Raw genomic sequence first — 15,251 nt, 5'->3', positions numbered from 1 at the left:
TGATCGAGCTTTCTCTTACTTGACCATGGGTTTGGGTCCTAATATTGCCATGGGTTTTCGCACCTGCAAATCTGCCAAGGAATTGTGGGACTCTCTGGTAGAAGTGTATGAAGGTAATGAAGACATGAAAGAAAGTCGAAGGAACTTGCTGCAACAAAACTTCAACAACTTCAACCATATCTATGGTGAGACGGTGGATAATCAAATTCAAAGGTTTGTCAAGTTGGTGACTCAAATGCAGATGGAAGAAATTCATACAACAAACGCCTCCACCAACAGACAACTTCTCAATGCTTTGCCCAAGAGTTGGGATCATCATGTTGCCATGATCAAGAAGACCAAAGATCTTGCAAGATGTACCCTGTCTGAGATGATCTCGCATATCAAAGCTTGTGAATTGGATGACAAGCAGAGAGAGACTAACTACAAGAACAGCATGCTGGCTGCCGGTTTCTCAATAGCTCCAACCACGTCTAGCGACAGCAACACAGCTCTTCTATCACAAGGAGGATTTCAAATGTTTCGCAATAATTCCTCTGTCTCTCAATCTGGATCCTCAAATCAAATCGTCTCTTCAGCTTCTCCAGCTTCAGTTCAAAATGCTGGAAAGGCTTCTGCTGCTGCCTCTGCTTCTGCTCACTCTACGAACAATGAGATGATGGCATTTTTCGCAAGTCAGTCAAAGGAAAAGCTAGACATAGCAGCTTCTGTAATCAACTGTTTGAATGCTTTTCTTGCAGGGAAGCTTGATCCACCAAAGTGGAGTCAAGATGATTTGTCACAGATTCATCCAGATGATGTTGAAGAAATGGATATCACCTGGCAAATGGCAATGGCGGCATTCAGAGCTCAAAAGTTTGTGAAGAAAACGGGTAAAAACAGGTGGGGTAACGCTTGGAATGGAGCTTCTAAAGTGCCCTTCAATCTTCGCTGTTACAACTGTCATGAGGAAGGACACTATGCTAGGAACTGCCCGAAGCCACCCATGAACAGAGATCAGAATCCTACTATTCCTGCACAACCAGCTACTCCTAATCGAGAAAGGGCTCTTGTGTCTACTACAAGTATAGCAGATGCAGCTGCCTCTGGAAGTCCACAGCCGCAGGGATTAGCACAAGCGCTGGTGGTGCAGCCAAATGTCAACTTTGACTGGTCTTCTGAGATTGAGCGTCTGAACATATCAGCTCCAGATAATCAAGCTGCAACTTCTAACATTGCTTTCATGACCTCAAACGAGCATGACCCTGAGCCACAGGAAGAGACTGCTGCTGACGATTTCGCTTTCATGACTCAAATCCTGTCAGCACCTGTCAAAGGTCTCACCAAAGAAGAGGTACTTTCAGTTTTCTGCACTCCTGAATGTAGGGAACGTGTTGAGGCTTATAGAATACACAACGCTGAGCTAATCGAAGATTACAATGAAATTAAAAGAAAAAATTTCACTTTAACGAAAAATGAAAAACTTTTCAAAGAAAAAGTCGAAGCTCAGCGTAAGGACATCGTTCAACTAAAGGACGATGTCAGTGTAGCTAAAGCCCAACTAATGATAGTCAAAGAAAAATTATGTGAAGTAACTAAGGAACTGGAGAGTGTAAGAGACAAATACCAAATCAATCAATTAAACATCAAGAAATTTGATTCCTCCAGTAAGTTAGTAAAAAATCTGTGTGATGAACAATTGGCTTACTCTAAGAAGAAAGGGTCGGGTTTGGGTTACAATCAGACTCCTCCTCCATACAATAACAATTACACTTATTTGCCAATGTCTGAGGAGGAGATCTTGAATGAAAGCAAAATGACTTATGGCTCATCTAGCAAATCGTCTGTTCACAACAAAACTGTTGAGCCACAAAAGCCCTCGCCTTTAAAGTTTATTCCTAAAGGCACAATTGATCCTAACATCTCGTTGTCATGTGCAGATGATAGCTCAGAAGTAAGATGTGATGATGTTCATGGGAGTGAACCAGTTATTGTTTCAAACATTTCTGAACCTTATTTTGAATATTATTCTGAACCAACTGAGTCAGACATTGCTTTTACTAATTCTTTGTTTGCGTCGTTTTCTGCGTTTGTTTCGTCTTGTGAGCCTGCTGTTTTGGGCAAAACTGATAATGTTTGTGTGGATGATTTGAACAATATTTGTGGTGATGATTGTTTTTCAGCTAATGTTTGTGATGATAACATATCAAATGTTTCAGCTTGTGATAATGTTACAGGTGCGGTCCCCAAGGATGCATTCAGTGAAACCACTGAAACTATTTCTCAAGAAAATCAAGTGTATCCTGATTCTTCTTCTGAACCTGTCTCAGTGGGTGTCCCTAATGTTGAATCTAGTGGGACCCCATTGGAAACCGAATTACCAAATGAATCAGAACCTGTGTCACAAAGTAAATGCTCTGAGGAAATGCATGTTGATGAAACTTCTTCAGGATCAGAAAGTGAACCTGAATCAGTTTCACTCGAGAAATGCATTAAGGAAGTGCAAGTTGATGAAACTTCTTCAGGATCAGAAAGTGAACCTGAATCAGTTTCACTCGAGAAATGCATTAAGGAAGAGCATACTGTTGAAACTTCTTCTTGTTCGGAAAGTGAACCTGAATCAGTTTCAGATGATAAATGTGTTGATAAAACACATTTGGATGAAGCTCATACATGTTCAAATTCGGAATCAAGAGTAAGTGAAAAGGAAAAGGGGGTTGGTAAAAGGGTGAAATCATCATCAGAAAAGTTGATTAAAGAAAAACCACAAATCAAACATGGTCAGAAAACTAAAACGTTGAATCACATGAAATCGAACAAGCAGAGACCTAATGTCAAAAATGTTCAAAATGTGAAGCGTCAAACTTGTTTTAACTGTGGCATTGCCGGCCACATTGCCAGAAATTGTGGTAAACTCCCAAGGACACCAGACAAGAAATCATCAGGGCGAAATCAGAAAGTTACGTCTAATCGATCTAAATGTTCGGAGTCTATGAAGTCTGCTCGGACTAAGACGATGAAGAGCAAAGATCATCATAGGACTAGACCTTCTGATCAGGATTGGAATGCAGCCAAACGCCTTAATCAGAACCGACAAACAAATTTTCAGCGTAATCAGAGAAATTATTTTGGTAACGCTTTTGAAAGTTTAAATTCTAACTGGTCAAGACAGTTTTGGAAACCTAAGGTCAATGGCATGCAATCCAATCCAATGAAGTCATATCATCAAAAGGCCGCACACAGAAATGTTTCAAAATTTCTAAACAAAGAGAATTTAGTGTGGCAAAGAGTAACGTATTTCGATGCTCAAGGGAAACCCAGATCCACTATGGGCTGGGTTCCTAAATCTAACTAATCCCGCTACTCGTGCAGGAACAGCTGTGGAGGACTACCGTGCGCCTCTGGTACATGGATAGTGGCTGTTCCAGGCACATGACAGGAGACTTATCCCAGCTTGTGAATGTCAAAGAATTTAATGGTGGATATGTCTCATTTGCGGGAGGTGAATCTGGCAGAATCACTTTGAAAGGAACTGTTCAAAACGGTGTTCTCAGCTTTGAAAATGTCAATTATGTTCCAGAACTGAAACACAATCTGTTGAGCATTTCGCAGATTTGTGATAGAGGGAATTCAGTTCATTTTACGAAGAAGGGATGTCATGTTCTGAAGCCTGGGATCGTTATTCCAGAAGACTGGTTCTTGATGACTGCTGAAAGAAAAGGAAACGCTTACGTCATTGATATGAACAAGAAGCCGTGTGAAGAGATCACCTGCTTATTCTCGAAGATTTCAGAGCATGATGGTTTATTGTGGCACCGTCGACTCGGGCACGTGAATATGAAAAATCTGAATCGTCTAGCTAAAGGTCAATTGGTACGAGATCTTCCGATCAAGGATTTCATGTTGGTGGAGAAGTGTGTTGCTTGTGCGAAAGGGAAGGCTCATCGAAAACCTCACAAGTCTAAACCAGTACCCTCGACAAAAGCTGTACTCGAACTACTTCACATGGATCTTTTTGGTCCAGTGAATGTGCTGAGTATCGGGAAGAAAGCCTACTGTCTAGTAATCGTCGATGATTACTCTCGCTACACTTGGGTGTATTTTCTCAGTCACAAAAACGAAACTGCTGCACTGGTGAAACAGTTCATTACATTGGCTGAAAATCAAGCGAGTACTAAGGTGAAGGTTATTCGATCAGACAATGGGACAGAATTCAAGAATGTTACTTTGGATACGTTCTGCAGTGAAAAGGGAATTGATCGACAGTTCAGTGCGCCTCGCACTCCACAACAGAATGGAGTGGCTGAAAGAAGGAATCGTACTCTAATTGAGGCAGCACGTACCATGCTGGCTGATTCAAAGCTTCCTAGCTTCTTTTGGGCCGAAGCTGTTAGCACGGCTTGTTATATCCAGAATCATGCTTTAGTTAATAAACGTCACATGAAAACCCCTTATGAGATTCTGGAAGGACATAAACCTTCGGTTTCACACTTTCGTATTTTTGGTTGTCCATGTGTATTATTACTAATGGACTCAAATGGAAAGTTTGAAGTCAAAGGTGACGAATGTTACTTTGTTGGATATGCTAAAGGCTCTGCTTATAGGGTATACAACAAAGTAACTAGGAAAGTCGTTGAGTCGTGCAACATCGAATGGCTTGAAGAGAATGCTACGGACGCTAGAGTCGGTCCAGATTGGTTATATGATTATTCTGCTCTGTTTAAATCATTTAACATTTTGTCAAGTGATGTTTCAGTTGCAGGTGAATCAGTTCCAAAACAACCATTGTCGTTTGAAGATACAGAGGACGAAGTACAGATGGAAGAAATTGTGAAGCATCATATTGTTGATCCACCGGGAATGGTGTTCACGCAACATCCTACACCGACACCGGTGGTCAATCAATCCCCTGAAGGTGCATCAACCAGTGACTCTGCAATGTTTCCTGATCCAATCCCTGAGGATTGTACAGTCACTTCTCCTGTAATTCACACTACAAGTGCACCTGATGAGGGGGAGTGTAGCAACACCACCACTGAAGAGGAGACGGTACCAGATTTGGCCATACCGACGAGCGTTCAACGCAATCATCCAATCGAAAATGTGATTGGTCCTGTAAATGCAGGAATTTTGACCAGGAGTCAATCAGGGACCATTAACACTTGCTTATATTCTAGTTATCTTTCTCAAATCGAACCTAAAACCATTGATATAGCTTTGCAGGAACCTGGCTGGGTAGATGCTATGCACGAAGAGCTGAACCAGTTTGAAAAACTTGGAGTATGGAAGCTTGTCAAGTTGCCAGCAGGAAAGCGTAAGCTTGGAACTAGATGGGTATTTCGAAACAAGCAGGATTCTGCAGGAGTCATCGTTCGAAACAAAGCAAGACTGGTGGTTCAGGGTTTTAGGCAAATCGAAGGACTGGATTATGATGAAGTATATGCTCCGGTTGCACGACTTGAAGCCATCCGGATCTTTTTGGCGTACGCGTCATACATGGGATTCACTGTTTATCAGATGGATGTCAAGACCGCGTTTCTCTATGGAGATGTGAAGGAGGAAATTTTTGTCGAGCAACCGCCAGGATTCGTGCATCCAGATCATCCTGATTATGCCTACAAGTTAGACAAGGCACTGTATGGGTTACACCAGGCTCCTCGAGCTTGGTATGCCACCCTAACAGAACATCTGTTGGCTCATGGATATACACGTGGCACTATTGACCAGACTCTGTTCATCAAGAGAGTAGGCAGTGATCAAATCTTGGTTCAAATCTACGTTGATGACATTATTTTCGGATCAACAAGCGAGGATCTATGCAAGGAATTCGAGAAAGTTATGAAGAAAAAGTTTGAAATGAGTGCTCTGGGGGAGATGACTCTGTTTTTGGGCCTTCAAGTCAAGCAGAGTTCTCAAGGAATTCTGATTCATCAAGGGAAGTATGTGGATGATGTGCTGGCAAAGTTCAAGTTCACGGATGCAAAGCCTGCTGAGACACCTATGGCTGAGAGACCATTGTTGACTGAAGATGAAGAAGGAGAGTCTGTAAATCAACGTCAATATAGGTCAATGATTGGGTCATTGATGTATCTCACAGCTAGCCGTCCGGACATTATGTTCGCTGTTTGCAACTGTGCACGCTATCAGGCTAATCCTAAAACTTCTCATCTTATTGCTGTTAAACGGATCTTTCGGTATCTAAAAGGCCGACCTCGGTTTGGTCTGTGGTATCCGAGAGATTCCAATTTTGACTTGTTTGCTTTCTCTGACAGCAATTTTGGAGGTACTGACAGTGACAGGAAATCCACTTCTGCGGGATGTCAATTTTTGGGTGATCGGCTCATTTCTTGGCAGTGCAAGAAACAACAAACGGTGGCGATATCCACAGCTGAAGCTGAGTATGTTGCTGCTTCTGCTTCTTGCTCTCAAGTGGTGTGGATGCAACATCAATTGCAGGATTATGGTTTGACATATCTTAACACTACTATTTACTGCGATAATGATGCTGCAATACAAATTGTTAGAAATCCTGTTTTTCACTCCAAAACCAAGCACATTGATATTAAAGTTCATTTCATTCGAGACTGCTTTGACAGAGGTCTGATTACGCTTGAACAGATCGACACAGATGCAAATGCTGCCGATTTGTTCACTAAACCTGTCAGCAGCTCGAAATTCAGAGTGCTTGTGGATTTTCTAAAAATGATCCGTTTTACTGATTGAGCATATCTTTGTTTTGTTTTGTTTTTCGTAGGTAAATTTGTTCATAAAGTTTTCTATTCTTAGGTAGTTTTTTATTTATGCACAAATTTAGGGGGAGAAAAATCGAAAAAATACAAAAAAATTGAAAAATCGAAAATACAAAAACATTGAAAAAATCGAAAAATACAAAAAGAGTTTCAAAAGGAAGTATGGCTGGACTGGGAAATGAAATGAATTTTCACTTTATGGTCAAGGGCTGACTCATGTAAGACCAGTATCGAAATTGTTTGACTCTAGTATGATGTGTTGGTAGGCTCTATCCTTAAGATTGGAAACAATAGCTGTTTCTGTTCAGAACTAAACCAGTACATGACCTCAGAAATGAAAATCACTTGGAATTAGCTCATGTCTATTTGAATGTTTGTATGCTTTTCCCGATACACACAATTTCGGTCTGATTCTGAAATCTTATCTGAAAAAGTCGTGTACCTCCTCTGCTGCATCCAAATACATGCTGACCTGGAGGTGCTAGGCAACGTCAGCTTCTGCTGCATCCAGATACATGCTGACCTAGCTGTACGTTGTCGATCTGTAGATCAATTAACACCTGAAAGAGGCCCTCTAGTGCCCAAAAGAAACCCAACAAACCTATATCAAATTGAGAAAACTCATTTGATCTGTATATTATATCATCTCTTTCTAAGATCTATTCTGTTCTTTTCTCAACCTATTCCCAGTTAAGATTTCAGAAATTTGGATTGGGCTTGTGAAATATGTGGTAGGGAAACTGCTTGCATGATAGAGTGAGCTGTGCATAATTCCGGGATTTGATTAGTATTTGTTTGGGTGCTCATTATTAAAATATCAAAACATGATAAAAAGAGATACAGGCAGTTATATGGAAAAGATCTAGGGAGATGAGTTTAAGAGGACAAATATACTGGCAATTGTCTAGATCATCCTCTAGTAGATCAGTGTTGATAAGTGAAGTCATGCCCGAGACCCTGTGATTTGATCCCTGAGCATCTATGCAAATTTCCTGTTTTATTTTGTTAATAATATTTATTATTTATTTTTGTTTAGGTTTTGTGTTGCAAGATAATGCTCAATGGGTTTGATGGGTTATTTGAAAATCAAATTTTAATTGGGTTTGTTTAAATTACTGTTGAAAAACATATTATTAAGCCCAAAATTCTGAAAATATTTGCAAAGCCCAAGTCCATGAGGTCTAAGCCCAACAGACTTGGGCCCATGGGAAACAGTGGTCATATAAAAGGCTGATTACGAGTCATAACTTCATTATTCACTCGCAATCTACTCTGAATTCTCTCTCAACAATTCCGGCCGCAATCAGATTCCGACTCAAATTCCGGTTGCGACTCGCAATCAAGTTAGATCATCAACAGGTATATGTGACGTCATTCTTCAAGATTTTGCAGGATTGTTGAAGATTCCGGCGAATCTATGAAGATTCCGATGAAGATTTGCTGTTTCCGATGAGTTTTCCGATGACATGTTGAAGTTTCCGATGAAGTTTCCAGTCGCAATCAAGAACAACAGGACTCGAAACCAATGATTACGACTCGCAACCTCGAGATTGCGACTCATGGTTGCGACTCATTTTGGTCTGTTGCGACTCATGGTTGCGACTCGCAATCTCATGGTTGCGACTCAGTTATCCTGGTTGCGACTCATGGTTTCGACTCGAAATCTTGGGTTGCGACTCATGGTTACGAGTGAACAGTAACAGTGTTTGTTTTATTTTTAATTTTTATCACTGTGCTATTGGAAACTTATACGTTTTGTGTGATGTGCAGAAAATGGATCTAAAGTTTATTGCTTCTCACAATCAAGTTGCGTATTTGGCACCTCCACCTGTAAAGCACAAGCAGTTGTACACGTCTTTGATTAAAGGCTTAAATACTTGCCGTATTGTTCACGCTCTTCGAGACAATCCGGTTGTGTATGAAAGTCTTATACGAGATTTCTGGAAGACTGCAAAGGTGGAAATTGTTGAAGGAAAGGGAGCGATAACTGCTGAGATCGACGGAACGAAGATTATCGTGACAGAGCAGGTTATCAGGGAAGCGTTGCAATTTAATGATCAAGAAACGGATCCAATCGAGCTTGCTGCTGGAGCGATTGAAGCTATCTTGCCACGTCTAAGCTATGAAGGAAGATTTCCTCCCCTGGTCAAAAAGTTTGTTCATCCATACTGGCGTTTGTTATTGCACATGTTCCTATTGTGCATGACAGAGAACCGAGGGGGAATTGATCAACTAAACTCAACGCAGACGGCTGCATTGATTTGCGTGATTACAAATGAGCCGTTCAACTATTCACGATACATTCTAGAGGCAATGAAAAGGAATGCTATTGGGCTACGAAAGGATAAGTTTTTGATGTATCCTAGATTTGTGCAGATGATTCTGAATGCTCGTTATCCTGAATTGAGGAGATCGGGTAACACACTGGAGTTAAAGCCCATGGGTCCTTCCTGTTTTGGTACCCTTACAACAAAGAAAGGAACAGAGAAGAAGTTTGAGGGTTTGATTGAGTTAGAGAAGTTCGGTCAGTTTGCAGAGACCGAAAATGTTGTTGAGAATCCAGTCAGGGCACAAGCCGTACCTGCACGTGCCATAGTTGCTGAAGAACATGACATTCAAAGGAGTACTGAAAATGAGCCAGAGCCAGAGCGTATCACTATTAACTCTGACGATGAAGGTGTTGAGATTGCTTGTGATTCTGATGATGATGACTTTGAACTTCCTCCTGAAGTCAATGCTGATGCTGTTTCTACTGTTAATCCGGTGATTTCTGCAGAGAATTTGGCTCTGTTGTTAAAGAAAGTGGCTGACTCGATGGGTAATCCTCCTACCAATCTGTCAGTGTCTACTGAAGAGCCTGAAGATAGCCCAAGGGATTCTGATGATATTCCGCTAAAAAGGAAAAGACGGGATCCTAGACCCGGAATGTTTATCGAACGAAGCAAAGATCAATCCGTAACTGTTGCTGATGATGCTGAAGGTTTATATAAGTTTGATTTCGAAACAAATGTTGATGACACCACCACTACTACAGATAGTTTCTTTGAGTCTGATGCTGGAATTCAAGGTGATGATACAGTTATGGCAAATGTTGAAGCTCAAAATGAAGCTGTGCCTCATGTTGAAGTTCAAACTGAAGCTGTACCTAATGTTGAAGCTCACACTGAAGCTGGGCCTTCTGAAACTGTTAGTGCTGGACCTTCTGGTACTATTCATGAAGAACCGAGCAGTTCAAGTGGTAAACGGCCTATTGAACCACTCAGAATGCCTTTCGACAGTGATTCCAGTGATGATGATGAATTTATAAGTATGAGAGATATGAAGAAACGCTTGGTTGTGCTCGAACAAGATTCTATTCATAAAGATGCGAAGATCATACAACTTGAAGACACCATTGTGAAGAAAGATCAGCAGATTGAGCAACTGCAGGGAGATGTTGGTCTATTATTCAATATTGTTTATGATCTGCGAGGCAAGCTTGAAAAGAAATTTGGTCAAGAGTTTTCTGATCCCACTGATGTAGAGAACAGAAAGAAAGCTTTTGAGAAGGATAATGCTGAAAAGGCTGCTGCTATGGAAAAGTACTTTGAAAGGGTTACTGATCCAGAAGCAGAGAAAGCGAAAGCAGAGAGGTTGAAGAAGAAGAGAGAGTTTGTAATTCTGAAGAACAAAAATGCAAATCCTGATGATGAAGATGCACGTGCAACACATCATTTGATGGATGTTGGTGAAACTCTCTATGACAAGAAAGGGAATCGATCTGGTGTTGTTAGCTGGGGTTATGATCATGATCGTAACAGGTGGTGGATTAAAAGAAAAGTTGGACCGGTCGAATGGTACAAGCGTTCAGGGCAATTTCAGTCATTCACTAAGGTAGATTTAACAGATTTGGTAAATAAACCTTATGTGGATGATAAGCTTAATGGACCTGGTCATATGTTCTTCGAGAGATTGAAAAGGGAAGTTGCAAAAGGTTTTCCCTCGATGCGTACAGCAGATACCACTATTAAACCAGCGAAAGGAATCAGGGATCCATATACAAACAAGCGGATGAAGATCGTGCACTGGCCCGCTACTGACAAAGAAAAGACAATTCCTTTGGTTAGAAAGATTCCGAAAGGGGCGCTGAAGACAATGCACTTTTGGGCGTATAATGAACGTCTTGGTCAAGCTGTGATTGTTTGTGATGGAGATGAAAGCTATTGTTTGGTCGATCAGATTGATTTGTTGAATCTTGCAGTTGAAGATGTTGAAGTGCTGGCGAGCAACCAAATCAGAGCTACTGAAAAGTATGAAGAAATTGCAAAGGGGTGGACGTCTGCAGTGGCCTCTGTTATGCATATTCATAAGCGGGGATTTGGTGGATACAAGGATAATATGAGTGGTGGTCATCAAAGCAGCTGAAGACAGAAGAACCTGCATGCATAAACCTAGGGGGAGATTGTTGGAACCTGAAGGTTTATTCATGTAGGTTAACAATGTTTAGGGGTTGATCTTGTAATTAGTTTGTTTTTGTTTTGGGTTAAACACATGTGGGTTGGGCTAGAATGGTAGTCGCTTGGGCCTAGGTTTCGGCCTATATGTTTTGTATTTAAACACCCTTAATCTATTGATTAAGGGTTGTTGATTACGAGTAGAAGACAAGGCGACACAAGCAAGGAACCGAGTTCCATCCGATCTTGTATCAGTCATCGTTACAGTTGAATGCAAGTTTCGGTTTGATTGTTCTTTATTGTTTGTTTATTATTTGATCTTATATTGTTCTTGAATCGACTTGTATTTGAATTCCGCGCCTATACAAGTTTAGATTGATATCATTGTGATCCTCACGGGTTTTACAGAGCAAGTCAGACACTTTGAAACATAAAGAGCGATATCTCTCTTCATGCACGGCCACCAGTACTTGTAGCGAAGGTCCTAGTACATTTTATCGGCACCGGGATGAATAGAATATCGAGATTTGTGGGCTTCTCCATCAAAATCCGTCGTAAATCGGCCCGCTTAGGGATCCAAATTCGGTCCAGATAATGGAATATCCCATTCGACTTATTCACAAGCTGGGCTCCATCTTTGAGAAACCTTTCCTTCTTCAAAGTGCGCTCGGTAAAACAAGCATGTTGGGCTTCATGGATAAGAGTTTCGAGATGATGTTGGGCTTGAACATTACGAACGCTATGCAAATAGCTTCGTCTGCTGAGGGCGTCGGCAACGACATTTGCTTTGCCAGGATGATAACGAATCTCACAGTCATAATCGTTAAGAAGTTCCACCCCTCGGCGTTGACGCATATTAAGTTCCTTTTGACTGAAGATGTGTTGTAGGCTCCTATAGTCGGTGAAGACCGTACACTTTGTACCATAAAGGTAGTGTCGCCAAATCTTCAACGCAAAAACAACTGCGCCTAGCTCGAGGTCATGGGTTGTATAGTTCTTCTCGTGGATCTTGAGCTGACGAGATGCATAGGCGATAACCTTGTCCCGTTGCATGAGGACACAACCAAGACCAAGGTTCTAGGCATCGCAATAGACAACGAAGTCATCGTTTCCGTCGGGTAAAGCAAGGACGGGAGCATTGGAAAGCATATGCTTGAGGGTTTGGAAGGCAGACTCTTGTTCAGTTCCCCAAACAAAGGATCTGTCTTTATACGTGAGAGAAGTAAGCGGCACGGCGATTTTTGAGAATCCTTCGATAAATCGACGATAAGAGCCCGCTAGTCCGAGAAAAGAACGGACTTCAGACGGGTTCTTAGGTGTAACCCAACTCTTAACAGCTTCGATCTTCGCGGGGTTAACATGAATACCTTGACTATTGACAATATGACCAAGGAATTGAACCTCCTGTAGCCAAAATTTGCACTTGGAGAACTTGGCATAGATTCGATTCCCTTGGAGTAGCTCGAGAACCAAACGTAGATGTTGCGCGTGTTCGGCTTTTGACTTGGAATAGATCAGGATATTATCGATGAACACGATGACGAAGCGGTCGAGAAATGGTTTACACACGCGATTCATCAGATCCATGAAAACCCTGGGTGCGTTGGTTAAACCAAAAGGCATAACAACGAACTCGTAGTGGCCGTATCGAGTGCGAAAGGCAGTTTTGGATATATCCTCCTCTTGAATGCACAATTGGTGGTAGCCTGAGCGTAGATTGATCTTCGAGAAACATGAAGCACCTTGCAGTTGATCAAACAAATCATCAAATGTGAGGCAGGGGATAGCGATTCTTGATTGTTAGCTTATTCAATTCCCTGTAGTCGATGCACATCCGAAACAACCCATCCTTCTTTTTAACGAAAAGGACTGGCGCGCCCCAAGGAGAGGTGCTAGGTCGAATAAAGCCTTTATCAAGTAATTCCTGGAGCTGACTCGATAGTTCACGCATTTCGGACGGAGCGAGTCGGTAAGGAGCTCTAGCAATAGGGTTTGCTCCAGGAATGAGGTCGATACAAAAGTCGATATCATGACTTGGAGGGAGTCCGGGAAGTTCATCGGGAAAGACGTTAGGGAATTCACACACAACGGGTACCAGGTCTACCCCCTTTTCTTTCTTTTCCTTCTCCGCTACAAAAATGTTAGCCAAGAAAGCTCTGTATTCCATGCGGAGATACTTGCTAGCTTTGACACAGGACATGAGTTTGAGACCTTTCGAAGGAGTTTCACCATACACACAAAGTTGATCACCATTCGCGAGCGAGAATCGAATCATCTTATCAAAGCACACAACTTCAGCATGGTTTTCACGAAGAAAGTCCATGCCTACCATGACGTCAAAACTACCGAGCTGCATCGGAATAAGGTCGATAGGAAAGATGTGATTGTTGAGTTCGAGAGTACAATCACGAAGAACAGAATTGACGGTGACGGTTCTTCCGGTGGCAACTTCGACATCGAATGACGAGGGGAGATGAGCGCACTTACGATTAAGGATCTTTTCGAATTCAAACGACACAAAACAGTTATCGGCTCAAGTATCAAACAAACACGAAGCATATATACCATTCACAAGGAACGTACCATTGACCACGTTGTTATCAGCCTGAGCCTGACGCGCATTGATGTTAAAGGTTCGGGCGCGACCTGCTTGTTGTTGCTGTTGCTGCTGCTGTTGCTGGGGCTACTGCTGTTGGGGCTCTTGCTTCACCACCCTATTCGAGCACATGTTCACGAAGTGGTTGGGATCACCACACGCGAAGCAAACTCTTGCATTGATCGCGGGCGCAGGAGTCGCTTGCTGGCCTTGAGGAGCGGTAAGTAGAGCTTATTGAGCAGGAGTTGGAGCTGTAGCTTGACGAGGACCTGTACGGCAGTTTGCGGTGAAGTGGCCGGACATGTTGCAGTGCACACAGTATCTGCAGGCGATTCCCACTGGGTGATGATAGGTACATGTCGGACAGGCAGGGTGACGACCAGTATAAGCACGCTTTGCAGGCGGTGCTTGGGTAACTGGTGTTGCAGCTGATCGGTGCTGGGTTTGCTGCTAAGCTGGTACAGCTTGAAGCGAGGCAGCAGTAGTGACAGCACAATTCTTGTTGCTGGAGTTGCTTTTGTTCTTCCTCTTGCGACGAGAGGACTTTGAAGACTGAGGAACGGCGACGGTGGTTTCAGTAGTTGCAGCAGTGGTAGCTTGATGCAGATTCTTCGAGGCTTTGTCCCAGACACCAGCCTTGACTCGCTTGTCGTTGATCTCAGCGGCGAGCAGATAAGTTTCCTCGATTGTTGCTTGTTTTGCAGCTTGCACAAAGTCTGCGACACAATCCAGTAGAGCTCGGATATATTTCTTGATCGTCACATCGGGAGTCTTAACTTGCTCAGGACAGAGTATGCTGAGCTGCTTGAAGCGAGCAGTTAAAGCAGCATTGTCACCATCCTTCTACTTGATATGCCAAAATTCGTCCTCCAACTTTTGGAGCTCATGGGGAGGGCATAACTCTTCCATCATGATGTTCTTTAACTCATCCCACGTCAAACCGTAAGCTGCATCATTTCCGCGTTTGTTTCTCTCGGCGGTCCACCAGTCAAATGCGCGGGACTGGAAGACGCCGGTGGCGTTCAGAGTGCGAAGATTATCAGGACAGCCACTCTGGCGCAGGGTGACCTCGATCGAATCAAACCATTGAAACAAGGCCGTAGGGCCTTCTTCGCCAGTAAATTCTTTCGGACCGCAAGCTTTGAACTGCTTAAAGCTAAAAACAGGCTTTGGCGAATCTGTTTGAGACTCCTCTGACGACTTGCTAGTGTTCTCGTTCAATTCACTGACGATCTGGGGAATTACTTTAGCTATTTGAGTAGTGAAGAGAGAGGCGAGTCGCTTGTTAGCTTGCTTGCGTTTCATAGCGCGAGAGTGAAGTGATCCAGTTTACGACATTGTCTGCAACAGACATCGCCATAGGATTCAATCACTATTTAATCGAATCTCACCTCACACGCTTAATACTACTAAAGCTCAGGAACACAACCAGGTAACACAGAGTCACATAGGCACATAAACACAGATGCACATAAGCACATAAACACGTAAGGC

At 42.5% G+C, this 15,251-nt stretch overlaps 1 protein-coding gene across 1 annotated transcript; it reads left to right on the top strand.

Annotated features, from left to right (window-relative positions):
- The first annotated feature begins 492 nt into the window (after positions 1-492).
- Positions 493-2,094, top strand: LOC118480904. Its single transcript, XM_035975886.1, has 2 exons — positions 493-1,333; positions 1,920-2,094. The coding sequence occupies exons 1-2, from the start codon at positions 518-520 to the stop codon at positions 1,935-1,937; spliced, it is 834 nt and encodes a 277-aa protein (XP_035831779.1). The 5' UTR covers positions 493-517; the 3' UTR covers positions 1,938-2,094.
- The last annotated feature ends 13,157 nt before the right edge of the window (positions 2,095-15,251 follow it).

The sequence above is a fragment of the Helianthus annuus genome, chromosome 8, assembly GCF_002127325.2.
Source record: "Helianthus annuus cultivar XRQ/B chromosome 8, HanXRQr2.0-SUNRISE, whole genome shotgun sequence".
Lineage (NCBI taxonomy): Eukaryota > Viridiplantae > Streptophyta > Magnoliopsida > Asterales > Asteraceae > Helianthus > Helianthus annuus.
Note: the sequence above shows the minus strand (reverse complement) of the source record. Positions and strands in the feature narration are given on the sequence as shown.